We start from the raw sequence: 17,591 nt of genomic DNA, 5'->3' as shown, positions 1-17,591 counted from the left end.
GCATTTTTCCGTGGCCTTGCTACGGACTGTCTTTTTCCGTGGCATTCTCACGGGTTGGTTACTTAACCGTTTTGTCCCATTTTCTTACCATTTTAGCTTCGGTTTAGAGTTAGATTTACATGAAATGACATCCCTACCCAAACCCAACTCTAAACCCAACGCCAGGCGACAATTGTTTAAAGTTTAGAAAATATAAAAGAATAAATCAGAAAAAAATGTATAAACCAATAGTTAAAGTGACACACTAACGCAAACACCAAATCTAACCCTAAACCGAAGCGACAATGGTTTGAAAATAGGAAAAAGCAGTTGAGTAACCAATCCGTGAAAATGCCACGGAAAAAGACAGTCCGTAGCAGGGCCACGAAAAAATGCGGAGATCCGTGAGAATGCTACGGAAAAATTAGCACAAAATTCCGTGACTATCCCACGGAACTTTGTGAGATCATGTTGCCCAAACGGTGCACCATTCACGTTTCCTTAACAAAGGCTCAGGTTTCGGCATGGCGTCTATGTTATATAAGTTTTAATATCCTTGATAAGATGCATTGCTTGACCACTTCCTGAAAACAGGAACACCTTTTATCTTTAGCAGTGACAGTATTAATATAAACATCAAGCTTAACACCTTCTTAGAAAATTTCTTATTTAAGGTGGTAGGGTTGGCCGGGGGCGTGGCAATCAAAGGGGCGGGGCATATGCGTTATGATGAAATTGGTTAAAACACTAAAAATAAACTAATTTTTATTAAAAAAAAAACACTCAAATAAAAGTTAATTTTGAAGAAACTATGACAGAAAATGAACACATACTAGATTATTAATGAATTAAATGTTTTTACCTCTAATGGGAATAGCTGCTGGTTTGTTTTAATCCGAATATGTGTATCAAATACTTTACCATTATGTTTTTATGTTTTTCTATATGGATATAACCAGTTATATGTATCACAAAGTGGCAGTTTTCCAGACAGGGATTAGACTAGTCCTAGACTAAAATAAATGTAAGAGCTGTTCAAACTAAAAACAACCTGCACTGACATATCTTAAAATACATCACTGCCCTCTGTTTTGCCTCAAAATGCACACAAGTAATGTTTTTAGTAGGGCATGTTTTTTAAAACTAGTTATATTTCCTAATTAAACTAAAGCCTAGTCCTGGTTTAAGCTAATCCCTGTCCGTGAAACCGCCCCATAGTGTACCATTGTGTGTGTAGGAAAATTACCAGCATGCATTGGGTAGGGACAAAAGACCTACAGTCCCAGGAATGAGACCACCATGTGTTTCTGTATGATATAAACCATATGTTGCTTCATGTTACAAACCCTTGGGAATAGAAGCATATGCTAAGGTCAATGTAAAGGTCATGGATTGCGTGCGAAGACAGGCTTAAATACTGTGGTACAAGAAAAAGTTTTTCAGTGAGTCTTGGAGTTTTTGCAGGACTGCTCGGCTTTTATTTGTCTGGTTAATAAAAGTCTATCTTTTGAAAATGAAACCTACGGCTTGAGTATTTTATTCTTAAAGAACCCAAAAAGGAAAATCACAACAATGCGCGATGAAGTGAAACTAAAGGGTTAATGAACACAAATTTAAGCAGATGTTGTAGAACGTCTGGTGAACGATGATAGATTATTTCCCACTATTAATTACATTATCTTAAAGGAGTGTAACTACTGTTGCATGTAAATCAGGGGTCTCAAACTAGAGCCCGAAGCCATTTGTTTTGAGAATAATGGCTGGCTGATGAAGTTATTGGCTGGCTAGCCGGCACAGCCAAAACTTAAATGGCTGCTGCAGCCGCCAAACTTTTCCTAGCTGCAAATGGCTGAAGCTGCCACTACAGGTCTACAGATGTCTATGTTATACTGATTAACTAGATCTCAATCTTTCCAAGCAATGAGAAAATGAGACTTTTTATATAAAAACTGTAATATAAACACACACTGTTATCAGTATTATTTTGGACAAAGTATTGCACATTTCACTTCAATGTACACTGAAGCATGTGTGAATTAGCAATGTGGAAACGGTGGTTTGTTACTGCAGTAATATCACGTTCAGTGCTATAAATCTCTCCGTTCCAGAATATTTGGTTCATAAAATCAATCTTTGATTCAGGTGTTTGTGCAACCGTGCCCTGAATACTTAACAAAAGTCTTGGAAGGTCTAGGTTAAAAACTAAAGTAAGTAGGAATTAGGAAAGTATGTGAGAAGTGAGATCAAAATTACCTTGCTTGCTTCTATCCGCCATTTCACCTCAGTGCGAGAAAAAAAAATCCAACGCTTCTTCTGTACGGAAAACGAGCAATTTTAATTGGTTGTCAATTCACTGTGAGCCGTTTCCCAATCAGAAGACTGCAGCCTCCGGAGGTCGCCTTTTTACGCTGCATATATCATCAAGTCTTATTTCAAAATATTAACAATTATAAAGTTTATTCTTATTCTTGGTTAATCGTAATTTGTTGTAATATGCGTATGGCTTGCGAATGTAATGCTCAATTAACTTAAATAAACCAGGCTTGATGAAGTATGCAGCCTGCATATGCGACCTCCGGAGGCTGCAACCTTTGGATTGAGAAACGGCTTCTGTGTATCGTAGCAACGAGCACAAGACTGTGCGCTGTTATGAAACCAGTCGGAAAATAGTTCTCGTGTATTGTTTATATATTTCGTGTGTGTATGTCTCTATGTGAAAAAATTATTATTTGATGCAAATAATTATAATTCTAGCCGGCTCAGCCAAACTTTATCAGCTGGCGGCTAAATTCGGTTTAGGAAATTATTGGCTGATGGCGGCTGAACTGGCAGCTTCGGGGTCTATCTCAAACTCAAACTGGCTTGGGGCCATATCTAAGACAGACATTTCATTGTGGGGCCGCAGAGCTATTTTAACGTTCAAAACTTTTCTCTTTTCTTAACCTGGGCGCTTTGATGGCTCTTTTTCTTATCTGTAGTTTAAAATGTGTTACATTACATCTACCGCTCTGCCTCTCTATGCGGTGTCTTCATTAGATGCTGTGACTTGAGGTGAACTAACCCCACCGCAGCTCGATCTTCCCTGAGTAACAGCTGAGTATCCACCCAGAAGTAACAAATCTTCTCTGGACAAACGCTACAAAGTCTCGACCAGATTAACTGATCGCATGGTGACAATGATATGATTGACGCGAGGTTCTGTTGAGGACAGGGACGGATTGGGGCTAAAAACCAGCCCTGGACTTTTTCCCAAATAGGCCCATCATCCGGCCTTTCGCAACTGACACAAGGATATCCTGATACTGCCACAATACTGTCAGACTATCAGACAAGGTTATTTAATATTTTGTCAATGTCATATTACACTTTGATGTATAATAAGGCTGTGAAATAATGAAAATGGCTAGGCCCTATTAATTTTGAATGTAAAGCTTTCACAAACAACCACCAGGTCTTTGTCAATTCCACAATACTAAACACAAAAAAAGACAAGGAAAAACTGCACTCAGACAGAAAGTGCAAGCTAGGATTTTTTGATTAAACTAATATTTGGTCAATTATTTAGCCCCGTCTTGTATATTAGCACGTTTAGAGTTGTAGCATCTGTTTAGTCTTCATTGTAGCAGAAAATGTGAGCTCACTACAACCTATCATATACAATAAAGTAAATGAAAGAAATGAAAACCAATGCAATACAATGAATGTCCACTCACAGACTGTTTTTAAATGGGGTTGGATGAATATTTTTTGCTTTGTGTGTGATTTTGGTTAGATGACAGTTGTAAGTTACAGTTTGACAAAAGCACAATGTTTTGTTTTATCGTCTTTTCAATCACGCCCGTGCCTCTCTCTCTCTCTTTCTCTCTCTCTCTCTCCCTCTCCCTCTCTTTCTCTCTCTCCCTCTCTCTCTCTCTCTCCCTCTCTTTCTCTCTCTCTCTCTCTCTCTCCCTCTCTCTCCCTCTCTTTCTCTCTTTCCCTCTCTCTCTCCCTCTCTCTCTCTTTCTCACACACACAAACACACACACACACACACACACACACACGCGCGCGCGCGCGCGACACACTCACATCACGTCTCTCTCTAACAGTAGTTGCGCATTACATTAATTTTCTCATGAGTTTTATTTATATTGTGTATATTATATTATAATGTCACGTGTCCTGCTACTACTGGGACTTAGTTCTTGCTGATGTGAAGTTAACTCGGTCTGTCCCTCATCATGACCAGGCTGTGGATGCTCAGGGCAGGCACACGAACATATAGACCATATAGATGCTCGCGAATTCCGGGAATCCGTGGACCAATCACGGCTAGTAGGCAGACTCTTCTTCCTTGTTTTTTTTACACGTAGCAGCATATAAGTGATCGTATTAGTGCCTCTGCTGTTGGCTGTTCATATTGCGTTAGTAGACTTTTTTGCCGTCGGCCGGGCAACGGCCCTCCGTTGAACGGCCGTTCTGGACTTTTCCAGAACGCACAGATTGCCAATCCGTCCCTGGACCAGGCTGTGGATGCTCAGGGCAGGCACACGAACATATAGACCATATAGATGCTCGCGAATTCCGGGAATCCGTGGACCAATCACGGCTAGTAGGCAGACTCTTCTTCCTTGTTTTTTTTACACGTAGCAGCATATAAGTGATCGTATTAGTGCCTCTGCTGTTGGCTGTTCATATTGCGTTAGTAGACTTTTTTGCCGTCGGCCGGGCAACGGCCCTCCGTTGAACGGCCGTTCTGGACTTTTCCAGAACGCACAGATTGCCAATCCGTCCCTGGTTGAGGAATTAAAATCCGATCACACATTCTGTTATCTTCGACATCACGGAGCGCCCGGTTCATGGCTGCAGAGCAACGGGTGACGCGACCCACGCCACGGAGCGCAACTTCCGCCCCGAGCACTTTTTCACTCATTTTAACGCGTTATTAGACGCGACATGTGAACGAACACTTGAACGTTTAAATCAAAAATCAAACGAATATAAAACAAAGAATTAAAGTGTCTGTAAAGACTACAGAGATTGTACTGTAAATCTACAGAATTTTAAAGGAATTAAAGGAAATGTCTATAAACATAACGGAAAAAGTACTTGTAATCTATGTTACGGATTTTTTTACATTGTAGCATTTAAATTAGACAGTTCTGAGCTGTAGAATAGATGGTACTGAACCGTCATTTGTACAACATAAACCTTTACAATAAATAGTTTTGAGCTGTAAAAAAAAATGGTAATGAACCATAAATATTACAATGTTAACCCTTGAATTTGACAGATATAAACTGTTTTAGCAACATAAACATGTTAAATAGACAGTACAATGGGTGCAATCCCGTAAAACCAATAACATTGCTACCGTATTTTTGACGGTAAAGTTCTGGCAACCACAGCTGCCGGTTTTCTACCGTAAAATTTACGGTTTATTTTTAACAGTGTATAGAGGATAGCTCATTGGATGGAAATTGCCCTTCATTTTTCATAATTTTTTATACTGTCATCAATATCATTACCACAAAAATTCTTAAAATATCATATAATTTTATGGCTGTATTGCCCACCCCTACTATTTATCCACTGCGAGGCTTTAGTAAATCCAGACATCATTATTTAACAACAAAATCATGGTGACTTTGCGCAAGCTGTTAGTAAATCTGGCCCTAAATTTAAATTTTACTATATGAGTACCAACCTCGTTCTCATTCATCGTTTTGCTGCGATCTCTTTTGGGATATCAAGCGGTTTAGAAGTCTGAATTTGTTGCATTCTCGAATGCAAGATATCAAGAAAACATCCAGTTACTTCCATGCATTCTCTCTGCTTGTGTTCTTGAGTTTTGGAACCAGACTTTGACGGTTGATGATGACGTAGAGCAAGAACACGAGAATGCAAGATCACATAAGAATGCATATTGAGAAACAGCCTAATTAGTAATGTAATAAGCTTGCTCAGGCATGTTTAATAGTGCACTATTTGAGGGAACATCCATTTTTATTGGTGTCCGAAATCATAGTTGACATTACTGAGTGCACTCATTCAACCGCACAATGTACTGCAATAATGAGTGTACAAACATGCCAGCAAATTCACCTCTGAATGGCTAAAGAAAAACTAAATAAAGACTTTGGAGTGGCTTAGTCAAAGTCCTGACCTCAATTAAAAAGGCGGTTCATGTTCGAAAACCCTCCAATGTGGCTGATTAACAACAATTCTGCAAAGATGAATGGGCCAAAATTCCTCTACAGCGCTGTAATAGACTCATTGCAAGTTATCGCAAACATTTGATTGCAGTTGTTGCTGCTAAGGGTGGCCCAACCAGTTACTGAAGAAGTTTGTTTTAATCCAAATATAAAAGAAATTAAGTATAATCGACATGAATATGTGTATCATTTAGTTTACCATTATGTATGTAGAAAAATGTCGAGGGTTGGGAATTACCAGCATGCATTGCAGTCTGTTCAAAGAGTACATGCCATGGTGAAGGGTCTACAGAGTCGGGACAAAAGACGTTCAGTCCCAGGAATGTGATCTTTATAAAGTGATGCCATATGTTTCTTCATGTGTTCACCCTTGTGTTTAGAAGCTACTAGCTACTGAAGTACAGTTAATAATAATAATCTCACTTGCCAGGGGGTTTCCTTTTTTTTTGGGAGGCCTCCATTGACCTGTCATCATTATTTATTTCCTTGTCCAGTCCTTAATTTGGGCTTTTTTAATGATTGACTTCTCAAAGCAATACATTTCACTTTTATATTTCTTTATATCTTATACTACTTTCCCAAAACATTAGTTTCTAAAATATCCCAATTAAAAATGAGAAAATGATTACACTCCAGATGACACTCTCGTCCCAGTTACTAAACTGACAAACATTGCTAAATTAAATTTGTATTGCTTACATATAGTTAAATGTTGGTTGCATATGGTTAATGTTCTTGTAGCTCAGTTGGTAGAGCATTGAGTGCATGCAAAAGGCTGTGGGTTTGATACCAGGAAACACACATGCTTATAAAATGTATACCTTAAATGTAATGTAAGTTGCTTTAGATAAAATTCGGCATTGTGGTGGATGTGACATTTGCAGTCAAAACTCAAAATATAAATTTTCAGAGAATGCATTTATTAGCAGTATAATCTGTTCATATGTTCCTAAACCCCTGCTATAGAGTCCCGGCTTTAATTTTTTTATTTATGTAAAGGAAACATGCAAACGTTATAGATGTGACAAAAAAGCACACAAACTTTTGGGAGATAACATAATTTTTAAGAATTCTTTGAATTAGAAGGCACAAAACTATAAATAATAAAAAAATTGCTTTTAAAACCACCAAATATTGCCATCTGAGTTATTGGTATGGTTAAAAACTTTGGGTGATAAGGTTGACATTTGCATGGAATTGTCCATATGGCTAAATGTGGACAGGGGTCTTCCTGCCTTAAAATGAGGTGGTGGTGGTGTTATGGTGATGCAGGCATCCATGTGTGCCGTGGCAACACTTTGCATGCAACATATTTTAGTGTTTAAGAATTAAATGATTAAAGAAAATGACAATTAGTCAAAAGTGAATAAATGGGTTAAATTCTCAATGAGTGTGATATGGCTCTTATTTACCCCTTTAAATGTAGAATAAAGCTTATTCGGGCATCTTACAGTGCATTTATGTTGTTACGCAGTTTTAAAATACAACATACGAACATGTCTGCACTAATTTTAGTTGTATGCAGTTTAAAAATACATGTTTGTAGAAAAAGCCTATTGTACAATGCACTGATTTAGTTGTTATGCAGTTTCAAAATACAACATGAGTATGTTTAAATGTAGGAAAATGTAGTCATCATCACTGATATATATCCGGCCCCTCATTTGAGCTTTTCATGAACTGGCCCCCATGACAAACTAATTGAACAGCCCTGCTGTAAACGCATATAATAAATAAAGCACAATACCTGTCACAAATGAGATAAAAGATTTTATGGTACATTTCAAAAGTTAGTATTCTCTCTGCCTTTTTTATTTGTGTTGCAGTGTGTTTCTCGTGGATCACGCCTGGACGTACAGAGTGGAAAGTGCCAGACAGCAACTGCTGGAAATTCCCGGACTTCTTATCCGCATGGCCAGCCTGATGGGTCTACCTTTCCACGGAGAAGCCCCTGACCCGGACATCGTGGAGACGGTCCTGGACAACATGTGGAAATATAATCAAACCTATCAGCTTTCCCAAGGGGTAAGAACAGGAAAAAATGTGTGAATCTACCAATGCACTGCACATTTTGAGATGTTACACTGCTATTTTTAATTGATAAAAATAGCATTTGGTAATGATTATGTGTGTGTGTTGCAGTCTGCAGAAGAGAAGGTCCCTGTGTGGTACATTATGGATGAATTTGGTTCTCGGCTTCAACACTCTTCCCGGCCGACTTGCTGTATGGCTCCTCTGTTCTACGCTTCACAACAAATCGCTTACTCTGTGCTGTGGCCACTGCAAGACCTGGAAAATGGAGGTATTGTTTTATTTATATACTTTTTACTCCAATACATTTCCCCATGCCCGCTCCAAGTATTTATTACACTGGCTTTCCAAACCAATGAAAAACTGGGTTTTCTTTTGAAAAAAAAGAATGCGCGCAAGCTTTTTGCAGCAGTCACGACTAATTGTTTGCAGAATAAAGGTTTTTGTTTACATAATATATGTGGGTGTACTGTGTATAATAATTCAAAACAAACAAAACAAAAACATAAGAATACAGTTTAAACACCAGACCCATGAGCAGTATCAGTAAGATCTAACCATCTAAAGAGGTCTACAAAATTTAATCGCAAATCGAATGGCAATTCCTGGCAGAAAAAGCGCAATTAGATTTTTTCCCTAAATCACACAGCCCTAAGCTGATTTGTATCTTTTGGTTTCTCAACACAAACAAGAAACGATAACGCTTTAAAAACCAGACACCTGAAGCAAAGCACAAAAGTGCATCAGTAAGTAAACAAATTATTTTAACGGTATGGATCGATCTTTCTGCATATGTAATGATTTGTTTGAAGTTTAAAGCGGCTATGTGCATCATGCCATCCAGAACTGAAGCTCGGAAAATGCCGCTATAAATTATAATGTGGTTATAATGTAACGCTATAGTCTATAATGTAAGTGAGCATATTTTTTAATGTATTTAGACCTAGGCGTCTGTGTGTGTAGTCATAGCAGTGAGTAACAATGTGTTATAGTGTGCCGTCACCAGCAGTGTTTTTTCATATGTTATGGTGCGCCGTCATCAGTGTTTTGTTTTTGTTGTGGTGCGCGTAGGCTATTTCTGATTTTGTCAGTCATCTCATCTGTTATGCTGCAGGGAACTACACTAACCTTTTCCACTGGTGGCACTTGCGCTACCAACTTTTTCAGTTACTGGCGCAAAATATGATTTGGTCGCACATATTTTTTTCAAGTTATATTAAGGCGCTCTGGATAATAATGAACAATAATGAAACTGTATTGCATACAGATTAGGGTTGCCGCGGTGACGTAATTTTCCCACCGGTTAATCAGCGTGTCACAAACTCGGTGATCCCGGTATCATCGAGTGGGAGGGGCTTATAAATGCGCAGGCAGACGTGCACATTTTACTTTCACTTTTGAATTACGCAACTGTTTAAATGCATCGCTTGCGTAAGCTGCGTTAAATCGCCTATGAATTTGCGTGCAATGTGAGTGCAACAGCTGGTTTACTTAAGTGCTTGAGTCAATGTGCGCAGGTAATTCTCACAGAACCCGCCAGTCCCAAGCAGAGCAACCGGCTACTTCTCCATAAAAGCGCTGCTTGAATGATGGGTTTAATATTTTTCTTGATGAAAAACACAACAACAAAACGATCTCGCTTATTTTAAACAGTATATATGTATATTATAACAAAAACGAGCAAAGCACGCAGCTTCTGTCATCATCTGGTCAGTCAGCTCGCCTTGCAAACTCTGACAGAAATAAATGAAATCTGACACCTGCGGCTGCTCTGTGACGTGACGCGCGTTCAGCCCCGCTGAATTCAGACAACAGACACATTCAGTTGTAAGTGTTTGCTCTCTCTAACGAAACTAAATGATTTAATTACACGAAAATATCAAAACACGGTGAAAGACGGTGTCGCGGTGGGCAAGTGATATAACCGGTGAGAGGCTGAAGCACCGGTTATCACCGTTTCACCGACTATCGCGGCAAGCCTAATACAGATATGCTTTTTATCTTACTTGCCATCTTTTAAACCACATGCCTTCTTGTTTTCTTAAACGTTGCAGTGTTTCTGAAATTTACTTGTGGTGGTAGCCAGTCATTACCAACTGACAAATAATGGTCTACTATACATGTGACGAAGAACTAATAATGTGTGACACAACACAATACTTTGATTTATTAAAAATTAATATTAATTTCACATTATATTTCATTAATCTAACCACCCCAAACTTTCTTTGCCATTAACAAAGCTGACACTGTTTGTCAAAGCACCACGAAAACACTTACTGTTTTTGCACTGATATATGAAGCAATTAGACCCCTTTTATCAAACTCAATATAATACAATACTATGTATAGTATATTAATAGACAGTGCAGGTCTATAGATTATAAATGTGACTGATGTTATAATGGTTATAATTTCTATTAGATAGGCACTTTAACTGCTTATGTTCTATCTTTCTATTTCTCCCTAGCCGATTAAAAAAAGCTTAATCCACTCATTATTTCAGATTTAAAAGTCTACTTGCTGTCCCGATGACAGACTTTACATTGCTTTGCGTTTTTTATATCCCGGGTCAGCTTAAGCTTTGCTCGTTCAGTGCAATTGGCTTGACATTAGCACTGCTTTTTTGCTACAATCTCTGTGCAAACTTTTTAAATATGTATATGGTTTTAGAAAAGATATGGTTTATTAATAATAAGATTATTAAAAAAATGTGAGAAAGAAAATGCATCGCGTGGACATAACAAGAACCATCGCCATAGTAACCGGAGGAACGCTGAAACTGCACTCGAGCTTTAGCGCGGTAGCGCTCATGGCCGTTTTCCGATTGACTCGGGTTATACACACAATATTAATCAGACTTGGGACTCAAAGTAATTAAACTAGGTCCTAACCGGACCCGACTGACCATTTAAATTATAAACCCGGAACCATACGGGTCCCGCGTCCTCAGTGAAGAAAGACCTCTGCTCAAGTTCAGAAACATGGAAGACACTGCGCTTGCTTCGCGTCGCACCAAATTCATTGAGAAACAGAGAGCACGCGAACGCACACTCATAGGGAGAGACACGGAGACATGACGTGCTTTCACGCAAAATGAAGTCAACGCGTTGAAGGCTCAGAGCACGTTATAAAACGCAATCTTAAAATCCACATTTCTGTTTTAATAAATGCTCATAGTAAATCATAGCATATTGTCTAAAACTAGAGCCCGACCGATATGCATTTTTTGGGACCGATGCCGATACAGATATTAGGGAGTAAAAAAGACCGATAACGATATATCGGCCGATATTCTTTATGTGCATTTTATAGTACAGTACACATATACTACAGTATATTATACTACAATAGGCTACTGTAAATATAATACACTATATACATTAACAGAATATACTATATATAAATACTTTTTTGCAATGATCACTCTAGGATCACACCACAAATGTGGTGATCAAACACTTAAAATGACGTGACAAAGATATGTAATATAGGCAGGTGTGTTTTACAAGTTAACAATAAACTTTATTATCCAAAATGATTCTGATATAAGTGCACAAAACAGTAAACTTGACTTATTATAAATAACTTTAAAACACAAACAAAACAAAATACATATAACTTAAATCATTGTCAGTTTTGACGAGAATAATGTTATATTGGGCTTATTTTAAAAAATGGAAACTTATAAAGTCATTGTTTATTAGCTTTACATTAAGTTATGTACTTCACAAAATAATTAGAAACTTACCGTTCAGACGACAATGCTTGACTTACTGACAACATACTGATGTAGGCTTATGTTTAATGTACTGCACAACATTTTTATGACGTGAACCCACAGTGTTCTGCCGGGACTTTAAACTTTTATAAAACTAAAGCGTCTGCTCTCCGCCTCTTTTATTTAGCGAGGGTGTAAAGTTGCGCGAGCTTATTCAATCAATTGCTTTGAAATGAGCATGTTTGGTAACAGCACAAGTAGCTGTACTCCCACAGACTGCGCGTCAGTTTATACGCGTCCTTTCTCCGCCTCGCGTTATTTCTCCCGCTTGCGATTAAAACAACTCACAAGTGGACAAAAGAGACGGATTAAAAACACCAAAACTAAACGGGAATGTGTCTCTCTCGCCCACTTATAATCCAATTGACCAAAGCGCGTCTTAATACCAGGTGTAAAATGTTGTGAAGAAACCGCGTGACTGCCACCACCTGAACTCAGAGACTGACTGACTGAAGTGAAGGGGCGGGGGATTGGCTGGTGTCACTCCAGTGAGTGACCTGGGTCGCCATTAGCAACCAGTAAGGTGCGCTCTGCTGGACAAACAAGTACTTACATCTATCAAAAGCATTTAATGTTTTCTGTAATGAACGTTCATATCGGCTTCATATCTGCGGCTTATACGCCGATACAGATATATCTGCGACATGCTCATATCGGCCGATAAAATCGGCAAAACGATAAATCGGTTGGGCTCTATCTAAAACATTAGGTAGCACATTTGCGACCTATTAAAAATTACGGTCGCAACAGCAGTTCAAAAGGTCGCATCTGCGACCATTTTGGTCGCAATGTAGTTCCCTGTGCTGTGTCTCTATATTCCTATCCTGTCCTATTTATTGTAGCCTGCTTGTGGACATTATGTCATCACGTGCTGTAGTAAAGGGCCCACCTTGATAATCCTGCTTAGGGGCCCAGTGTTGGCTTGTTACACTGCTGACACTAAAAATACATAACTTGTAAAGTGTGTGGTTGTGCTTGGGCAGTTTGACCTGAAACGGTTTCAATATGCAATTAAATGCAAATAGGAAGAGACATTTCACTTAAACAGGATGCTTAGTTAGTATTCTAAACTATGACTGATGACCGTTGATTTATGACCCCTGTTTTTATGGCTGTCAGTCATGTTTATAGACATTTTTATGACCTAATGATTGTGTCAGTTTTGCTTGGGTGTTATTGAAAATATGAAAAATGATTTAGCTCGCCATCTGTTGTAGTGGCAACAAGCCTTTTTATTTTTCATAAGAAAAACTCAGAAGCAAAGGTTCCAGATGGCAAACAAAATTTACTTTATTCGCTTGAGCCAACAAAGTGAGACAATAATAAAACCCCAAAGAGGCTCTCAAAGATCATCTGCCCTCCCAACATCTGACTCCTTTCTTTAGAGACTTGACTTCAAAAGTACTCTTATCCGAGATGACGTACACTTGCTTATTATTTCCCTTGGCCTGCCAAAATTACTTATTATTCTGGTGTTTTCCACTCAAAACGAAAGTTACCCAAGAAACGAAAGTTACTCAAGAAACGAAAGTTACTCAAGAAACGAAAGTTATCTAAGAAACGAAAGTTGTCTGAGAAGCGAAAGTTAAAGCAGCAGTCGGCAACGTTTTTGATCATATTTTTTTGATCATATTCACTGAAACCAAAACTATGCTCCAAAAGAACAACATAAATCAGACTGTTTAAGAAAAAAATCAACGCTTCTTGCTCCATCTAGAGCCTGTTTAACTTTTTTTTTTGCAAAAATCCAACGTTCCCGATTCATTTGGTCCAAGTAGCGCAGGGGTGTGTAAAATCTGCCTGTCAATCACAGTTCCTGCAAGCGCCACAGAACCACCCTTGCACGCGTTATAATTTCACGTGCATCCGCCTGAAGTTTACAGCGTGATGGTGGAGAGAACATTCAAACAAACTTCCGATTCCTCGATTAACAACCAGAGCTAGGAAAAAAATCAATGAAAAGAAGGAAACAAAGCTAGAAAGCAACCGTGCCCATAATAAAATTAGGATAAATATCGGACCGGCATTTGAAATGTGGAGGAATCTACGAGATTTTAAAGGGTTCAAGCTTGATGCAGAGCTTGCCACATTTTTTCTCGACAGATAATTGTGCTTTAGCAACCATTGATTGTATTTCTGAGTGTTATGTTAGTAATCTAAGTTAATATTATTATTATTAAAGTGTGTTTTATGTCAGAAAATATTGTATATTCAATATCTGTTTGGTCAAAAATATAAAAAGTCAATTCATATCGATAGTAGAAACCCTGATCAGCCACGCTGTGATTGGCCGGTTGTTACAATGGCCAAGAACATGCCCATTTTTAACCCCTGCAGTGCACGAGCTATTGATGGAAGGTTGTGAACTTTTTATAACGCTGAATTTGTAAACCCAGTTAAAGCTAATTTTGTACATAAATCACCCTACATAGGCTAATGTAAATATTCTGTGAAAATATAATCTTGACATCTTTACTATGCTTGTCAAAGACTGAAATTAATGATTGTAATCAAACTTAGTACTTAAAGACCTAAAGTCTCCCTTAAAAACAGTAAATGCTGTTTTGTCTGTTTGTAACAGCAACCTAAAAAGCAGAATAAATAAGCACAGGTGGTGGTCCTGCATCTTCATGTGATGTGCTGGCAGAAATTATGTCTCTATCATCTCTTAATATCATCTCTGAAGGCAGCTGCTCTTTCTTAAACTCACAACAAATGTAACAATTTAACTGCTGATAAATAAAATTTAAATTGTAGTTTATTATAAGATTGTGTTTTCCTCTCTTTTGTGCAGTTATAGATAATACACCAACACTTTTAGCAGTTCCCAATAATGTGTTAAATGAAGAATGATGTGCAGTAAGTGTATGTAAATGTTATTCTACATCAAAAGATCATAAAGTGCAACTGTTTAAATAAGTTTACTTTAATTGCATTATTCTTATATAACTGATAACTGACTACAACAATATTAGCAGTATTCCACGTTAACTGAACGTCTTGCATCTGCTGAGTCTGCACAGAAAAGTGTAGTAAAGAAGATAAAGATATGTGAAAATATGTGCAAAAAACTTATTTGGTTATTGGCAGTTTTGTCACAGGAAAGAGACAGGGTAACATATTTGTAGACAGAGTTTTAAACGGATAGAAATCACTAAACGAAAAACCTTTTATGCATGACATTGTAAGCCTACAATCTAAAGACAAAACTAAAATAGGAAATTAGTTTATTCAAAGGAAACTTATTTCACAATCAGTAATTTTCTTTATTGTACATAACATCTATTACTCCTGGGTTTGATTGATTGGTGTTTTTATTAAGGAAAATTAAAATAAATTTAAAACGAATGCGATCAGCATCTTTGTCTTGTCATTCGTTTAAGAATAATAATCAGAACACCTACAAAAACAAGTTGCACAAGTACAGAAAATCCTTTTTTATTACGTGTTGAATTTGCAAAGCTCTTTATATTAAGTGTGCATCTTATGCAGATCGCGCTCGTATAATGGAGAATACATGACTGCGACAGAGTTTCCGTATCACCTCGGCTTAAGGTGCCATGATCTAATCTTGTTTACATGAAATAAGCCTTCTCCCGAGCAGGTTTAGTTTTACGGACTGGTTGTTATGACAGCAACTCTGGGATAAGCTTTGAAGAACCAAAGAGTCCAAGATCAAGCCAAATTGTCAACAAACAAATCCAGCTAACCGAGTAAACCACGTACAAAGAACGAACCCCTGGTATGCATTTAAGCCTGTTGTAGGGGACTCCAAGACAATATTAAGCAACTTTAAAATACCATCTGAGGGGCGCTTTAAGTCTTTATATGAGTCAATTGGGATGGAGGTATGGAACGTTTTTGCAGACAATATTAAAAAGGAATTGCAAATGCTATTTGCAATTGCGTTTCCTACTTGTGGGTGTAAAAACTGTGACTTAAATCAAACGCAAATGCAAACTGTTTGCATTTCCATTTACGCGAACGTACAATATATGTAGCAATGCTGACATTGCGGGAACTCGCGTCGAATTTCTGGGTTGAAGAATCTGTTTTCAGCCCGCCCTGTACTTTTAAATGTGTGTCATGCAATATCCACTTCTCCCCGCAAAGTTGTAGTATGTTTTAACTAAATATGACAATAAATAGGTCAAGTCCGACCACCGGAAGCGTTTGATATTTTTAACTTTCAACTCGGAGGTGTTTTTAATTCACAGCAACTGTTTAAACATTTGTGTCACTTTCAACCGGACGGTGTGCTTCCACTAAGCTCTGGTCTCTAATGAAAGGTAGATGGACCCAAATAAATATATTTTATCTTGGTCCTGAAACATTGTACTCTGAGTCTATGGTGGAGAAGGTATTTAAATAAACTGCGTAAATTTGGTAGTTGCATATCTATTAATAGGCTATAGTGAACGTTCTGTCAGAACGTCCACTGCAGGAATCGTTCTAAAAATCATGGTTACCATGGGTCTGATGCACATTCCAACTAAAGTTTGATGCCCATTTCAACTAAAACAGTAAATGTTTATAATTTATTTTGAAAGTACTAACAAAATTCTGTTAAAATTTCATGCAAATATCTGATAAAATGAGAAAGTTACAAGCAAAAACTTGTGAATAAGCAGCATTTCGGTCACATATATTCCATTGACATCCATATATAACTTTTCCTCTGATTTCTAATATTAAAAATATCATAACTTTCTCAATACTCAACAGATTTTTACAATCCTTGTTTCTTTGCAAATGTGAATGTCTGCTCTGTCTAGTCGTGTGATAGATTTAGAGTTTTGAGGTTTTTAAAAAATTTGTCATCATACCTGATATATGCCAAATTTCAAATCAAATCAAAGTCCATTTGCAATTGAATTTCCTGTGTCTTTCGAGTTATGACCCGGCCATATCTCAATTGCAATTCATCATTTGCTATTTCACTTCCTCTAGCGTCGCGTACAGATCTTGCCAAAACTCAAATGAAATCGCAATTCTCTTTGCATTTGCGTTTCCAATGCCTGTACTTAAACTTGTCAATCACAGTTTTGGGGGTGGGGTTATATTATAGGGCGTGTTTGGAAGCGACAGTCGACCACGCTTCACTGCGCTTAAATGGCCACAAGGGGAGCACAAGAAAAGCTAAAATGATAACGCAGAAATTTTTTTATACATTAAATGATATATTACCTAAGTTATATTGCTGCAATTATTAACCAGAAAAGCACCGTTTCAAAAGTGTGATTTTTATGAATTAAAGGAACGCATCTTCATTAATTGATTATTGACCTTCAATTGATTTTGTCGGTAATAATATGGCAGAATGTTTTGACATTATCTCATGTCAAACGCTATAAGTGTATTATTAGAAGTGTATCATAAGTGTATTATTTTAAACACTTGTGTTTTATTAGAAAAGGTATTATTTTATAAATCAATCAATGAAGTATGCTAAATGATATTTCGATCAGAAAAATAATATATGAACATTTAGCTGACTTATTGACTAAATGTATTATAAAATTAATGCAGTCTATTATGTATCAAAATATCACATAACCTACATTTCTTCAAAAGGTTAACAAAGATTTTGTAACCTTGGTATTTTT

At 37.5% G+C, this 17,591-nt stretch overlaps 1 protein-coding gene across 2 annotated transcripts in view; it reads left to right on the top strand.

Annotated features, from left to right (window-relative positions):
- Positions 1-17,591, top strand: part of ttll12 (tubulin tyrosine ligase-like family, member 12) — a 67,258-nt gene that overhangs the window by 2,345 nt on the left and 47,322 nt on the right. Inside the window, exons 3-4 of one of the 2 annotated variants that reach the window (XM_073876068.1) lie at positions 8,004-8,198; positions 8,316-8,475. In XM_073876068.1, the coding sequence (XP_073732169.1) occupies positions 8,004-8,198; positions 8,316-8,475 (355 nt within the window). Of the gene's footprint in view, positions 1-7,999; positions 8,199-8,315; positions 8,476-17,591 lie in introns of both variants that reach the window. The other variant, XM_055189823.2, reaches the window with a different exon arrangement.

The sequence above is a fragment of the Misgurnus anguillicaudatus genome, chromosome 1, assembly GCF_027580225.2.
Source record: "Misgurnus anguillicaudatus chromosome 1, ASM2758022v2, whole genome shotgun sequence".
NCBI classification, from domain to species: domain Eukaryota; kingdom Metazoa; phylum Chordata; class Actinopteri; order Cypriniformes; family Cobitidae; genus Misgurnus; species Misgurnus anguillicaudatus.
Note: the sequence above shows the minus strand (reverse complement) of the source record. Positions and strands in the feature narration are given on the sequence as shown.